This window comes from Ovis canadensis, chromosome 1 (assembly GCF_042477335.2).
Source record: "Ovis canadensis isolate MfBH-ARS-UI-01 breed Bighorn chromosome 1, ARS-UI_OviCan_v2, whole genome shotgun sequence".
NCBI classification, from domain to species: Eukaryota; Metazoa; Chordata; class Mammalia; order Artiodactyla; family Bovidae; genus Ovis; species Ovis canadensis.
Window position 1 is genome coordinate 258,786,882 of NC_091245.1, and position 13,515 is coordinate 258,800,396.

The window sequence follows — 13,515 nt, forward strand, 5'->3', positions numbered from 1 at the left end:
CTCTCAGGAAGAACAGCCCTGCCAACATCCCAAACTTAGAATTCTAGCCTCTGGAACTCAGAGAATGAATTTCTGCTGCTTAAGCCACTCAGTGTGTTATAGCCACCCACTATATCTCTAGGTTCCACATCTCCAAAGGTTTTTTTTTTTAATTTCAGGAAATTCCAAAAAGCAAAACTTGAATTTGCCATGCAGGCAACTATTTGCATAGCATTTACATTGATTAAGTATTATAAGTAATCTAGAGATGATTAAAAGCATATGAAGGATGTACACAGGTTATATGCAATATTGCACAGTTTTATGTAAGGGACTTGAGGACCTGCAAATGCTGGTAAACTGAGAGATGACTGTACTCTGTAATGGCAGCCCTAGCAAACTCATATCCTAGGTTGATACAGTCTTTTACTGAAAGAGAATGAGTAGTACAATTCGAGTTCCTGTGAACAGTTCCATTTTAACCAGACTTGTTGCAGAGAAAATACATTTTAAAGCTTTATATTAAAAGAAAATTTTGAACAATTTTTGCAATGTTAAAATTAAAAGAACAATATGATCTAATAGCTTCAGAAAGAAAGAACGTTTCCTTCTGAGTCTTTCTCGGGCCCAGTGGTGGCAGCAGCTCACCAACACTCATTTTCACCCTGAAGCCCAGTAGATAGCCTCTCAGAAACTCCCACTTAAAAGGTAATACAGCATTGCGTGTAATAGTGGACATACGACTTTCAGCAAAGGGAAATCTAGATGGTCTCAGACAATTGGTTGTTTTCAGAAAGTGAGGATGTTTTCAGTTCTCCAGAGTGAGTGTTAGAAGATTCTGTCCATTGGCCTAATGTGCCAACTTGAGCAATCACAGAAAATAACAATGACAACTATGGGGAGTAACTTGATTTTGGGAGAAGAGACCCATAGATTTCCCTACTAATGAAAATTACTGATAAGAAGACACACATCAATTGCCAAAAGGCTAACAAAGCAGGTCAGTGTGTTATAATGAGGGAACAGTGAATTATGAATGGCTGAGGTGAGGGAACAAAGCCAGAACACTTCTGTTTCCTGTTAGGGAAAGAGACCAGCCTGCAAGGAACCAAGGTCCCCAGAAAAAGTGAAGGCTCAAAATTCTGCTTGAGGTAGCAGACAATGATTTTTAAAATGAACTGAGTATAAAATATACATCTTTTGTTTAAACATCTTAAGGGTTACAAATGTGTTCTGTGTCTGATAAAAATTTAATTGGTTATAAAACCTAGAATCTGAAAACTGAACTCGTATGAAACACTATTTTATTTGTTTCTGATAAATTGCCCAAAACTTTGGAAAGGTTTTTTTTTTTTTTTAACATAGAAATAAAGAAGAAATACATTTTTGTCCACAGTAGTAATGCTTTGCAACAGATTTAATTGTAGATGTGCTAACAAGTTCTGCAATCATTATAAGAATTTGTTTGTTTAAGGTGATTAAAGAAAACATTTAGGAACCATGTATAAGGAAGCATTCAGGAGATCATGATTAGATCTGAATTTGGCATTTCAGTGACTAAGAGAATCTAATTATTAAAACTTGCTTATTAGTTGGGAAGTAATGTCGAAATGTTCAGAAAATTTGTTCAATAGATTTATAAACTGAACAAACTGAACACTAAACAAAGCACCAATAATGGAAGTGTCGTTATACAGAAACTCTCTTTCATTAAAGATCTGGGCACGACCCATCTCTAGATATAAGGAAACTTAGGAAAGAAGGAGTTCCTCTGGCCAGGGTGTGGCCACAAGATTCTTCCTCCGTCTGACTTACCAAATACCGTCAGATGCCTCACGAAGCTCACATCCCCCACATCGTCCTGCAGACACCTGAGCAACAGGACAGCTGTGTTCAGGCCACTGTCTACAACACAGGCTCACCCCCCACCCTGCCAGCAGCCCCCCTCCTCAGGCTCTGCCCCAGCAACTGGCTCACAGGGCTTCGCCTGCAGTTTCCCAGGCTTCAGGCTGTCCTCGCAGAGGCAACGGCCCTGTCTGAGGAGTCTTTGAACCCCCAGAGCCAAGCCCAGGTCTGAAATAGGCAGGAGCCCCATAAGCCCCGTCCCAGGCAACTCTGGGGAGGGATGGTCCAAAAGAAGGACCCTCACCTTCCTCTTTGTAGGCAGCCTGAAGCAATAGAGTTTTTGTATTTTTTTTTTTTAAGGTCAAAAGCCTTTTACAAAGAGGACCTACTCCTGTATTCTCACATGGAGAATCCCATGGACAGAGGAGCCTTATAGGCTATAGTCCACAGGGTTGCAAAGAGTTGGACACGACTGAAGTATCTTAGCACAGCACAGTACATAGAGTATAAAAACTCTAGACAGCCTGGATACTTGGTCAGTTTTGCTCTGGTTTCGAATGTTAGTTATGTCCCTTGCAGGCATGTTGTATGGAAAGGTGCCTTCGGACACAGGGCTGAGCAGGAGGTGGGGAGACGCAGCACATGTACCTGGCATGGAGATGCTCAGGCAGGGAGAAGCCAGTGAAGGGTTCGGGGAAGGACCTGATCTTTGGCCTGGCTGCGTGCTCAAGCCTGTGTCTATGGATCCCAGAGGCCTGCCTGGTCCAGACTCCAGGCTCTGGGTAGATGAGAGCCCCCCACACACAGAAGACTCCTCTGTAGGACAGGCAGGAACGAGGATGTGCCGTGGGAGAGTCAAAACCCAAGGTTTCACCAGGACACTTCAGGTTGTCTGGGGCAGGCCCCATCTACTCCCTGTTCTTCAGTTTCCCCAACATCAGAAAGAGGAGGAGAAGGGGCCCACTCACTTGAAAGCCCCCGAGTAGCCGAAGTACGGTTCGTGGTGGGAGCAGGCACACTTGTCCATCCCTTTTCCTGCACACAGTTGGCACAGTTTGGGGAAGTTCGACTGATCCGCACAGGGGACGCAGCTGCTTGTGAAGAACTTGGCCGCTGCTGCTCAACACAGACACATGGACTTCAGGGCATGAGCTGGCGGGGCCTCTGGGTCGTGTGTGTGTGTGTGCGTGTGTGTGTGTGCGTGTGCGTGTGTGCGTGTGCGTGTGTGCGTGTGTGGCTCTATGTGAGAGCCCAAAAGTTTGAATGCATCGGACTGTCATGAGGACGTGGGCATGTAGAGGTGGCCAATGGTGCCTGGTCCAAAGGCATGGATGGCTCATGCATGGGCCTGGGTCTCCAGAAGCTTCCCAGTATGTCCACTGCAGGGCTCAAAAGCTGCTGAGCAGGTAGCTCAGCAGGCAGCTCCAGTTCTCCTCACCTGGCTCGGTCACCAACATGGAAGCTCGGGAGTGGTGGTGGGGAGCGCAGAAATCTAAACACTCAGGAACCCCAACAGTCCTTCCTAATCTCAGGAAATGGTCCCACCCACTGTTCTCTTCTGATCCAGGGCCCATGGTGGCTCATGGGAATCCCTCTTCCAGGAATGCATGGGAGGGGGCTGCATTCACTTGTTTCATGTGAGTGGGTGTGCCAACATAACCACCCAGGCAGATGTCCAACAACTCAAGGCAAGATGGAACCCCAAGAAAACACAGCCAGAGCTGTGGCCCAGGTTGCAGCACCCCATCTGACCTCTGCAGCCCAAAACAGGTGAAACACGAACGTTGCAGAGCTGGCAGGGCTCAAAAAGAAACACTTTTGCAAAGTGCAGAAAATCTGGTTGTCGTTCAGGGGCCGAAAAGGCAGCCTCAGTTCACCCTGGCTCACCATAACTGAGCTCCAGTCCACTCATCTCCTCTCGCCTTCACCCCCAGCCCTCACCCAAGGCACTGCGGCCCGACTGCTGGTGGTGTGGTGGTCACCCTTAGAGAGTCTTCCTGGGCAGCTGGAAGGGAGCTCCCCTTTCTCCTGAGCCTCCACCATGGCCCTTGTCAAACCCCAATGCTGGGACACCACAAATGTGGGGCTTCCAGGAGCTCAGAGACAGAGTCTCTTTGGCTGAAGGAAGGGAAGTCTCAGCTGCCAGTCACAAGGGTCACTGATGCAGCAAACCCAGCCAGTACATGTTTAAAGCAGGTTGTCCTCACCCCATCTTGGACTTCATGAAACCTGTACAGCTGGCAGTGATTTTAAGGCCCCAATACAATCCATGTGGGTCCCAGCAGTAGGAACCCTGCCAGAGGGCACCCCACCCTGGCCAGCTTACCTTCTTGTGACCAGTTAGAGGGAAGAAGTATCCTCATGGGGATGTTCCACCCAGCAGACCACCCCAGGCCTGTGTGGCAGGACTTCTTGCCTTGGAGCTGATTCAGCTGGAAGTCGCTGCCCTTCTTCACCACAGCTACGACATAATGCTGAGTCTGCGGATCTGCAAAACAGCAGGGAAAGAAGGGCCGAGGTAAGATGCCGCATCATTGCTACTAATCTTCAGGAGCGTGTGCAGTGGAGCCTGGGGGATTCTAGGACCTGCAGCACCTTCTGGTTAACAGGTAGAAAAGGAAAGGGAAAGGCCCCTGATTGACAGAAGAGAGCAAACTGTCCCTTTTCAAGGCAACAGGCTGGAGGACATACAGCTCCCAGTTATCGTGATGTTACTGCTTCTCCCCTTCTCTGCTCCTCTGTCTGCAGCACAGACATGAAGGTGAAGGTGTGGGAGAAAGGTACACAGGGCATCTGAAGATTTTACTGGGGCCTTCAAGTTGGACTCAGGTAGAGGCAGGCTGTGCTCCTGCACACACTGGCAACATTTATGGACAAGTAGGACAGGCACCTCATTCTTCAGCTCCTTAAAGTCCCTTAAAGGAGAGGCTGTCTGGGGATATATGTCTCCAGAGAGGCAGCCCGTTGATGCAATCCCACTGAGTGGGCAGTGGACTCCAGACAGCATATCCTCTCTCATTCAGCAGCACCCAGCAGCATTCCCATCAGGAGGCTTAAAGTCCACAGCTTCCCAGAAAGAGCCAAGCTCCCAGCCCCCACAGGTCAGAGCTGGGGACAGCCTTCCACAGTACAAAGAACTCCAGCAACTTGTTCCCTGCACGTGTAATACCGACAGAGTCCTTGCCTCCCCCCACAGCAGCTGTGTCAGGACAGAGACCTGGGTCCCCACGAGGGACGCACCATCTTTTGACCCATAGAACTCTGCCACGACAGGCTTCAGGTTGTAGGGCTTCAGACCTGCCTCATAGACCAAACCGCCATCCACCATCACAGCATCTGCTTCATGTGCCTGAAAGAAGAAAGGCCAGACATGAATGAAGCCCCTCAGCTCCAAGGAAGACTCACTTAACCCTCTTCCAGGGTCACTTGTATCCCCTGGGATATTTGCATGGCTCAGACCTCCTCCACCTTCCTCATGTTGGCTCAAAAACCTTTTCCCAAACATGCTTTTAAAACTACCACCTCACAAATCTGGAAACACTGTTTTTCTCCTGAGCCCTTAGCAACCATCTGACAAACCTTCTTCATTTATTGTTTGACCTCCCCCTTGGAATGCAAGCTCCACCAAGGTGGGGATGTTACTGTTCTGTTGTTTTATCTTAACAAAGCCCAGCACCTATTACCAGTAGAAGTACAACAAATGATGTTGGGTAAGTGAGTGAATGAATCAGAATATTTCCATCCAAGTTGCTGTTGTTCAGTCACTAAGTTGTGTCCGACTCTGTGATAGCATGGACAGCAGTACTCCAGGCCTCCCTGTACCTCACTGTCTCCCAGAGTTTGCCCAAGTTCATGTCCATTGAGTAGGTGATGCTGTCCAGCCATCTCATCCTCAGTTGCCCTCTTCTCCATTTCCATCTGGAATTTCCATCCATAAGAGCCATGTTTTACACTCTTAAGTCTGGATTGCCTCTTCTAGAATCTGTCAAGGATTCCTTCCTTCCTGAGAAAAGCAATAACCTCACAGCCTCTTCTCAAAAAATCAGGTTAGATCAATTCCCTAGCCTTTATGGAAATCTTTCTTCTTCAACTGGAGGGCATGGCAACCCACTTGAGTATTCTTGCCTGGAGAATCTCTGTGGAGAGGAGCCTGGTGGGCTACAGTCCATGGGGTCACAAAGAGTCAGATACTATTGAGCGACTAAGCATAGCACAGCATACAAACTTATAATTTATAATGAGAATTACAGAAAATAAATAAAAGCTTGTATGTACCTTTATGACCCTTACAGGATCCTTCCAAATTTTCTCCAGAAATAATGTATAAATTTCTAATTCAGCTGCCCGGGTCTTTGTTGTGGCATGCAGGATCTTTGATAGCTGTGCATGGGACCTCCAGTTGTGGTACACAAGCTTAGTTGTTCTGAGGCATGTGGCACTCAGTTCTCTGACCAGGGATTGAACCTGCATCCCCTGGCACTGCAAGGCAGTTGCTTAACCCCTGGACCACCAGGGAAGTTCCTAAATTTATAATTTATAATGCCAATAGCAATGCATGCCAATTTCATGCAAAACTTTCAGCAAGAAATGCCATCTTTTAAGAAATATTACTACATTAAAAAATATAAACTGTTACTTTAAGGATGCTTTTATTTGCATTTCTTTGATTATTAAAAAAGATGAAGACTTTTCCTTCCTCATTTATATCATCTATTAGTTGTAATTTCTGTGAGCAGCTTGTTTATAGCTTGTTATTCTTAAGCATTTCTTATAAATTTAAATGACATCTTTATATAGCTTTTAGATCATATTGCTTTGTTATAGCTGATGTGAATATACTTTTCTGTAGGCTTAGGACTTTAATTTTTTTGTCAGAGATTAAAAATTTTTACATTTCCAAATTTGTCTACTTTTGTGATTTATCTTGTTATAAAGATGGGCTCGATAAAGGACAGAAATGGTCTGGACCTAACAGAAGCAGAAGATATTAAGAAGAGGTGGCAAGAATACATGGAAGAACTGTACAAAAAAGATCTTCATGACCAAGATAATCATGATGATGTGATCACTAATCTAGAGCCAGACATCCTGGAATGTGAAGTCAAGTGGGCCTTGGAAAGCATCACTACGAACAAAGCTAGTGGAGGTGATGGAATTCCAGTTGAGCTGTTTCAAATCCTGAAAGATGATGCTGTGAAAGTGCTGCACTCAATATGTCAGCAAATTTGGAAAACTCAGCAGTGGCCACAGGACTGGAAAAGGTCAGTTTTCATTCCAATCCCAAAGAAAGGCAATGCCAAAGAATGCTCAAACTACCACACAATTGCACTCATCTCACATGCTAGTAAAGTAATGCTCAAAATTCTCCAAGCCAGGCTTCAGCAATATGTGAATCGCAAACTCCCTGATGTTCAAGCTGGTTTTAGAAAAGACAGAGGAACCAGAGATCAAATTGCCAACATCCGCTGGATCATGGAAAAAGCAAGAGAGTTCCAGAAAAACATCTATTTCTGCTTTATTGACTATGCCAAAGCCTTTGACTGTGTGGATCACAATAAACTGTGGAAAATTCTGTGGAAAGAGATGGGAATACCAGACCACCTAACCTGCCTCTTGAGAAATCTGTATGCAGGTCAGGAAGCAACAGTGAGAACTGGACCTGGAACAACAGACTGGTTCCAAATAGGAAAAGGAGTACGTCAAGGCTGTATATTGTCACCCTGCTTATTTAACTTCCATGCAGAGTACATCATGAGAAACACTGGGTTGGAAGAAACACAAGCTGGAATCAAGATTGCCGGGAGAAATATCAATAACCTCAGATATGCAGATGACACCACCCTTATGGCAGAAAGTGAAGAGGAGCTAAAAAGCCTCTTGATGAAAGTAAAAGAGGAGAGTGAAAAAGTTGGCTTAAAGCTCAACATTCAGAAAACGAAGATCATGGCATCTGGTCCCATCACTTCATGGGAAATAGATGGGGAAACAGTAGAAACAGTATCAGACTTTATTTTTTGGGGCTCCAAAATCACTGCAGATGCTGACTGCAGCCATGAAATTAAAAGACGCTTACTCCTTGGAAGGAAAGTTATGAGCAGCCTAGATAGTATATTCAAAAGCAGAGACATTACTTTGCCGACTAAGGTCCATCTAGTCAAGGCTATGGTTTTTCCTGTGGTCATGTATGGATATGAGAGTTGGACTGTGAAGAAGGCTGAGCGTCGAAGAATTGATGCTTTTGAACTGTGGTGTTGGAGAAGACTCTTGAGAGTGCCTTGGACTGCAAGGAGATCCAACCAGTCCTTTCTGAAGGAGATCAACCCTGGGATTTCTTTGCAAGGAATGATGCTAAAGCTGAAGCTCCAGTACTTTGGCCACCTCATGTGAAGAGCTGACTCATTGGAAAAGACTCTGATGCTGGGAGGTTTTGGGGGCAGGAGGAGAAGGGGATGACCGAGAATGAGATGGCTGGATGGCATCACAGACTCGATGGACGTGAGTCTGAGCGAACTCCGGGAGTTGGTGATGGACAGGGATGCCTGGCGTGCTGCGATTCATGGGGTCGCAAAGAGTCGGACACGACTGAGAGACTGAACTGAACTGATCTAGCTACATTAGTCAAACTGAGTCAAGCTAGGAGTTTATTTTGGTAAGTGTATTAAAAATCTCGGTTGACTTTATTTCTAAATGGCTATCTAATTGTCCAGCTACAGATTCCTTCCTCAGTCTTTTCTTTGGAAAGTTTGCCTTGTCACACAGTATCTAAATCTATGTGGCTCTAACCATTAAGTCTGGAGCCCAGTGCCGTAGTGGTGGACATTCACAGTTTGCATCGACACCATATCATGTGGATAATTAGCTATCTTTAGAAAGCTGGAAATATGCCTAAATCTTGTTCTCTTCCAGGTCTTCTACATCTGTTCAAGGACCTTGTTCTTTGCAACACTGTTATTAAATATGTTATAGTTTCAGATAGGCCTCAGCTACTGCCCCCTTCATTTTATTTTTCACAATACTATTTTATATTCTCATCCACACTTAAGAACTGCAAAGTTATTTCATTGACTTTATTTTTATTATTATTATTTTTTAAATTTTAAAATCTTTAATTCTTACATGCATTCCCAAACATGACCCCCCCTCCCACCTCCCTCCCCACAACATCTCTCTGGGTCATCCCGATGCACCAGCCCCAAGCATGCTGCACCCTATGTCAGACATGGACTGGCGATTCAATTCTTACATGATAGTTTGCACAACAAAGGAAAATATAAGCAAGGTGAAAAGACAGCCCTCTGAATGGGAGAAAATAATAGCAAATGAAGCAACTGACAAGCAACTAATCTCAAAAATATACAAGCAACTTATGCGGCTCAATTCCAGAAAAATAAAGGACCCAATCAAAAAATGGGCCAAAGAACTAAATAGACATTTCTCCAAAGAAGACATACGGATGGCTAACAAACACATGCAAAGATGCTCAACATCACTCATTATTAGAGAAATGCAAATCAAAACCACAATGAGGTACCACTTCACACCAGTCAGAATGGCTGCGATCCAAAAATCTGCAAGCAATAAATGCTGGAGGGGGTGTGGAGAAAAGGGAACCCTCCTACACTGTTGGTGGGAATGCAAACTAGTACAGCCACTATGGAGAACAGTGTGGAGATTCCTTAAAAAATTGCAAATAGAACTACCTTATGACCCAGCAATCCCACTGCTGGGCATACACACCGAGGAAACCAGAATTGAAAGAGACACATGTACCCCAATGTTCATCGCAGCACTGTTTATTTCATTGACTTTAAAATTTTTTATTATTTTTATAAAATTATGTTAAATTTATGAATCAACTTTGGGAGAATATGCAAATCTATGAAGTTTAGTCTTCCAATCTGGGAATACAGCATATGTTTTAATTTATTAATATTATTGGTGTTCATTTGTCTCAGGCTCTTGTATTATATTTATTGTATTCTTGTAGATCTCTCATGTAATTTTTCTCCCCAAAACATTTTTCTGTGTATCATCTTACATGTAAATAAGATCATAATTTGGGGTTCTTTTTCCCCATCTAGTGACCACTGACAGTTAAAATGACATTAAATTGTGATACATTTATCTTTTACCAAAGTACTTTTCTCATTAAAAATTATAGTAATATTTCTAATGGTTTCATTATACTTGATAGGCATGTAAGCATCTGAAAATATTGACATTTTTTGTTTGTCTCTATCATTTTGTATCATTGCATTACTAGGAAATTTCAAAAACAATATTAAGTAATAACAGTGACACTAAAACCTCTTGTCTATTTCTGAGTATTTATATATTTCTCTTTCAGTGCAAATCCAGCTTTGCTTTACTATGGGCATTCTCACTGAATCCTTATCTATCAGTTGTATAAATATTATTATTGCTGTTTTCACTATTAATGAATGTTAAGCATCTATATTTTCATCCACACACAGGCCCTGTACTTTCAAGTCTAGTTCCTTTGGGGATAAAATTGTTCTAGAGCAATAAAGTATAGCAAGCACAGAAAAAGAACAAGAAAGTATGGATTTTCTCCCACTCTTCTTAGACAGTAGTGACCTACCGCAATGGCCCTGATGCAATCACGGTAAGAGGTTCTCTTCACACAGGCGACATGAGGACCATCCACTGAAAGGACTTTCTTCATATTGTCGTGGAAACTGTAGCACTTACTCGCCTCAAGATCTGAGACAGTGCACCATCTCACAGTCTTCTCAGGGACAGCCAGACACAGCCCTAGGGAAGAGAGGCCAGATGTGTAAGGGAGCCACAGTACTAAGGACAGGTCAAGGGTTGGCTGAGAGTTGAAGACACAAAGTGGACTTTCCCTTTGGAAAAAAAAAAAAAAGCCAAAGCACCCTCCAAAAGTTAAACACAGAATTACTATATGACCCACTCATACTTTTGGGTATCAGTATATACCCAAAAGGATTGAAAACAGGCATTCAAATACTCCTGAGAAATCTGTATGCAGGTCAAGAAGCAACAGTTAGAACTGGACATGGAACAACAGACTGGTTCCAAATTGGGAAAGGAGTACATCAAGGCTGTATATTGTCACCCTGCTTATTTAACTTATATGCAGAGTACATCATGCGAAATGTCAGGCTGGATGAAACACAAGCTGGAATCAAGATTGCCAGGAGAATTAACAATAACCTCAGATTCACTGACGATGCCACAGTTATGGCAGAAAGTGAAGAAGAACTGAAGAGCCCCTTGATAAAAGTGAAAGAGGAGAGTGAAAAAGTTGGCTGGTGCACTGGGATGACCCAGAGGGATGGTACGGGGAGGGAGGAGGGAGGGGGGTTCAGGATGGGGAACACATGTATACCTGTGGCAGATTCATATTGATGTATGGCAAAACCAATACAATATTGTAAAGTAATTAAACTCCAATTAAAATAAATTTATATTTAAAAAAAAGAAAAAGAAAAAGTTGGTTTAAAACTCAACATTCAGAAAACAAAGATCATGGTGTCTGGTCCCATCATTTCATGGCAAATAGATGGGGAAACAATGGAAACAGTGAGAGACTTTATTTTCTTGGGCTCCGAAATCATTGCAGATGGTGACTGCAGCCATGAAATTAAAAGACGCTTGCTCCTTGAAATAAAAGCTATGACAAATCTGGACAGTATATTAAAAAGCACAGACATTACTTTGCCAACAAAAGTCCGTCTAGTCAAAGCTATGGTTTTTCCAGTAGTCATGTATGCATGTGAGACTTGGACTATAAAGAAAGCTGAGCACTGAAGAATTGATGCTTTTGAACTGTGGTGTTGGAGAAGACTCTTGAGATTCCCTTGGACTGCAAGGAGATCAAACCAGTCCATCTTAAAGGAAATCAGTCCTGAATATTCATTGGAAGGATTGATGCTAAAACTGAAACTCCAATCATTTGGCCACCTGATGCAAAGAACTGACTCATTTGAAAAGACCCTGATGCTGGGAAAGATTGAAGGCAAGAAGAGAAGGGAATGACAAAGGATGAGATGGTTGGATGGCATCATCAACTTGATGGACATGAGCTTGAGCAAGTTCCAGGAGTTGGTGATGGACAGGGAAGCCTGGAGTGCTGCAGGCCATGGGGTCTCAAAGAGTCAGACAAGACTGAGAGACTGAACTGAATTGACTCAAATACATACACACAAATATTCATAGCAGCACTTTTTGTAATGGTCAAAAAAGGTGGGAACAACCCAAATGTATAGCAAGGAATGACTTGATAAGCAGTATATAGTATATCCATACAATGGAATGTAATCTACCATAAAAAGAATAAAGCAATGCTACAGCATTGATAAAACTCAAAAATAATATATTAAATGAAAGAAGTCAGACACAAGTGGCTACACAGTATATCATTCAGTTTACATGAAATATCCCAAATAAGTAAATCTATCGAGACGCAAACTGGTGGTGGCCAGGGCCTGGGGGAGAGGAGGATGACTGCAGGATAGTCTCTTGGGTGATGGAACCGTGCTGGAACTGGGTAACGGTGGCATCTGTATAACCTTGTGAATACTGAATACTACTCAATCTATACTTTTATTTAATCACTAAATATTTGCTTATTTATTTGGCTGCACCAAGTCTTGGTTGCGGCACACGGGATCTCTAGTTGCTGCATGCAAACTCTCAGTTGTGGCATGTAAGACTTAGTTCCCTGACCAGGGATCGAACCTGGGCTCCCTGCGTTGACAGTGCAGAATCTCAGCCCCTGACTCACCAGGGAAGTCCTTGAATTGCATACTTTAAAATTACTAATTTTGTGTTAGTGAATTTCACCTCAAAAAAGAAAAAAATCTTATGGAAGGGAAGTTGGAACCTGAGTCTTTGTCTTGACGTTGGATACCTCAGTCTTCCATGGTAGTAACTGCTGGGGCATTAAAATCAGTGTCAGTTCATTTCACTAGCCCTTTGCTGCTGCTGCTGCTGCTAAATCACTTCATGTTGTAATTAGTGTTGACAGTATTATGAAAGCAAAATGCTCTTTACAAATTTGCAGTATTTGGGCAAAATGTCAACTTAGTTGCAATACAGATGAGAGTAACAGTGGTCACAGCTACCAGTTTTTGAGGAGGCCCTGCGTGTCAGGCAGTGGGCCACACTCACAACGCTTCCTGAACTCCTGCAACTGTCTTGCCATTTAAATGCTGAGGTTCCCGCTTTGTAGATGAGCTTAAGCAAGCACACAAAACAACCTATCAGAGACTAGAAATGAAGCTAATCCTTGAAATCCCTGGTCTGTTTGACTCCAAAACCTGTATTGCTCTTTAACTGCCTATAAGTAGGAAATATAAAAATAAATGGGGCAAGAGATATCAAATTTCACTCCGAGAAATCCATATCAAAGACAGGAAGTGACAAACGGAGTGCTTCAGCTTTATTTGAACAGGCCCATTTGGCAGCAGCCACCCAGGGTAGGAGAGCCAGTGACAGAGTGGAGCTGTTGGGCCATGTGCCCTTATGCAGAACAGACGTGTACAGAGTAATAACTCATGTTGCATTTTGCATTTTGAGCCTTTCAAAGCATGTTTACTCTGCTTGCCAGTGCATATTCTTAAAACATTCTGCTCTTGGAAATGACTGGTAACCATGGAGACAATACAACTCTATAAGTGAAAATAGCTTTGTAAGTAGATTAAG

The 13,515-nt window shown here is 43.3% G+C and overlaps 1 protein-coding gene across 2 annotated transcripts in view; it reads right to left on the reverse strand.

Annotated features, from left to right (window-relative positions):
* LOC138426608 (inhibitor of carbonic anhydrase-like) overlaps window positions 1-13,515 on the reverse strand; it is a 45,462-nt gene that overhangs the window by 24,170 nt on the left and 7,777 nt on the right. For both annotated transcript variants that reach the window (XM_069565322.1, XM_069565331.1), the window contains exons 2-6: window positions 10,427-10,599; window positions 5,065-5,173; window positions 4,151-4,312; window positions 2,793-2,940; window positions 1,795-1,850 (exon numbers count right to left, since the gene is read on the reverse strand). In XM_069565322.1, the coding sequence (XP_069421423.1) occupies window positions 1,795-1,850; window positions 2,793-2,940; window positions 4,151-4,312; window positions 5,065-5,173; window positions 10,427-10,599 (648 nt within the window). The remainder of the gene's footprint in view (window positions 1-1,794; window positions 1,851-2,792; window positions 2,941-4,150; window positions 4,313-5,064; window positions 5,174-10,426; window positions 10,600-13,515) is intronic.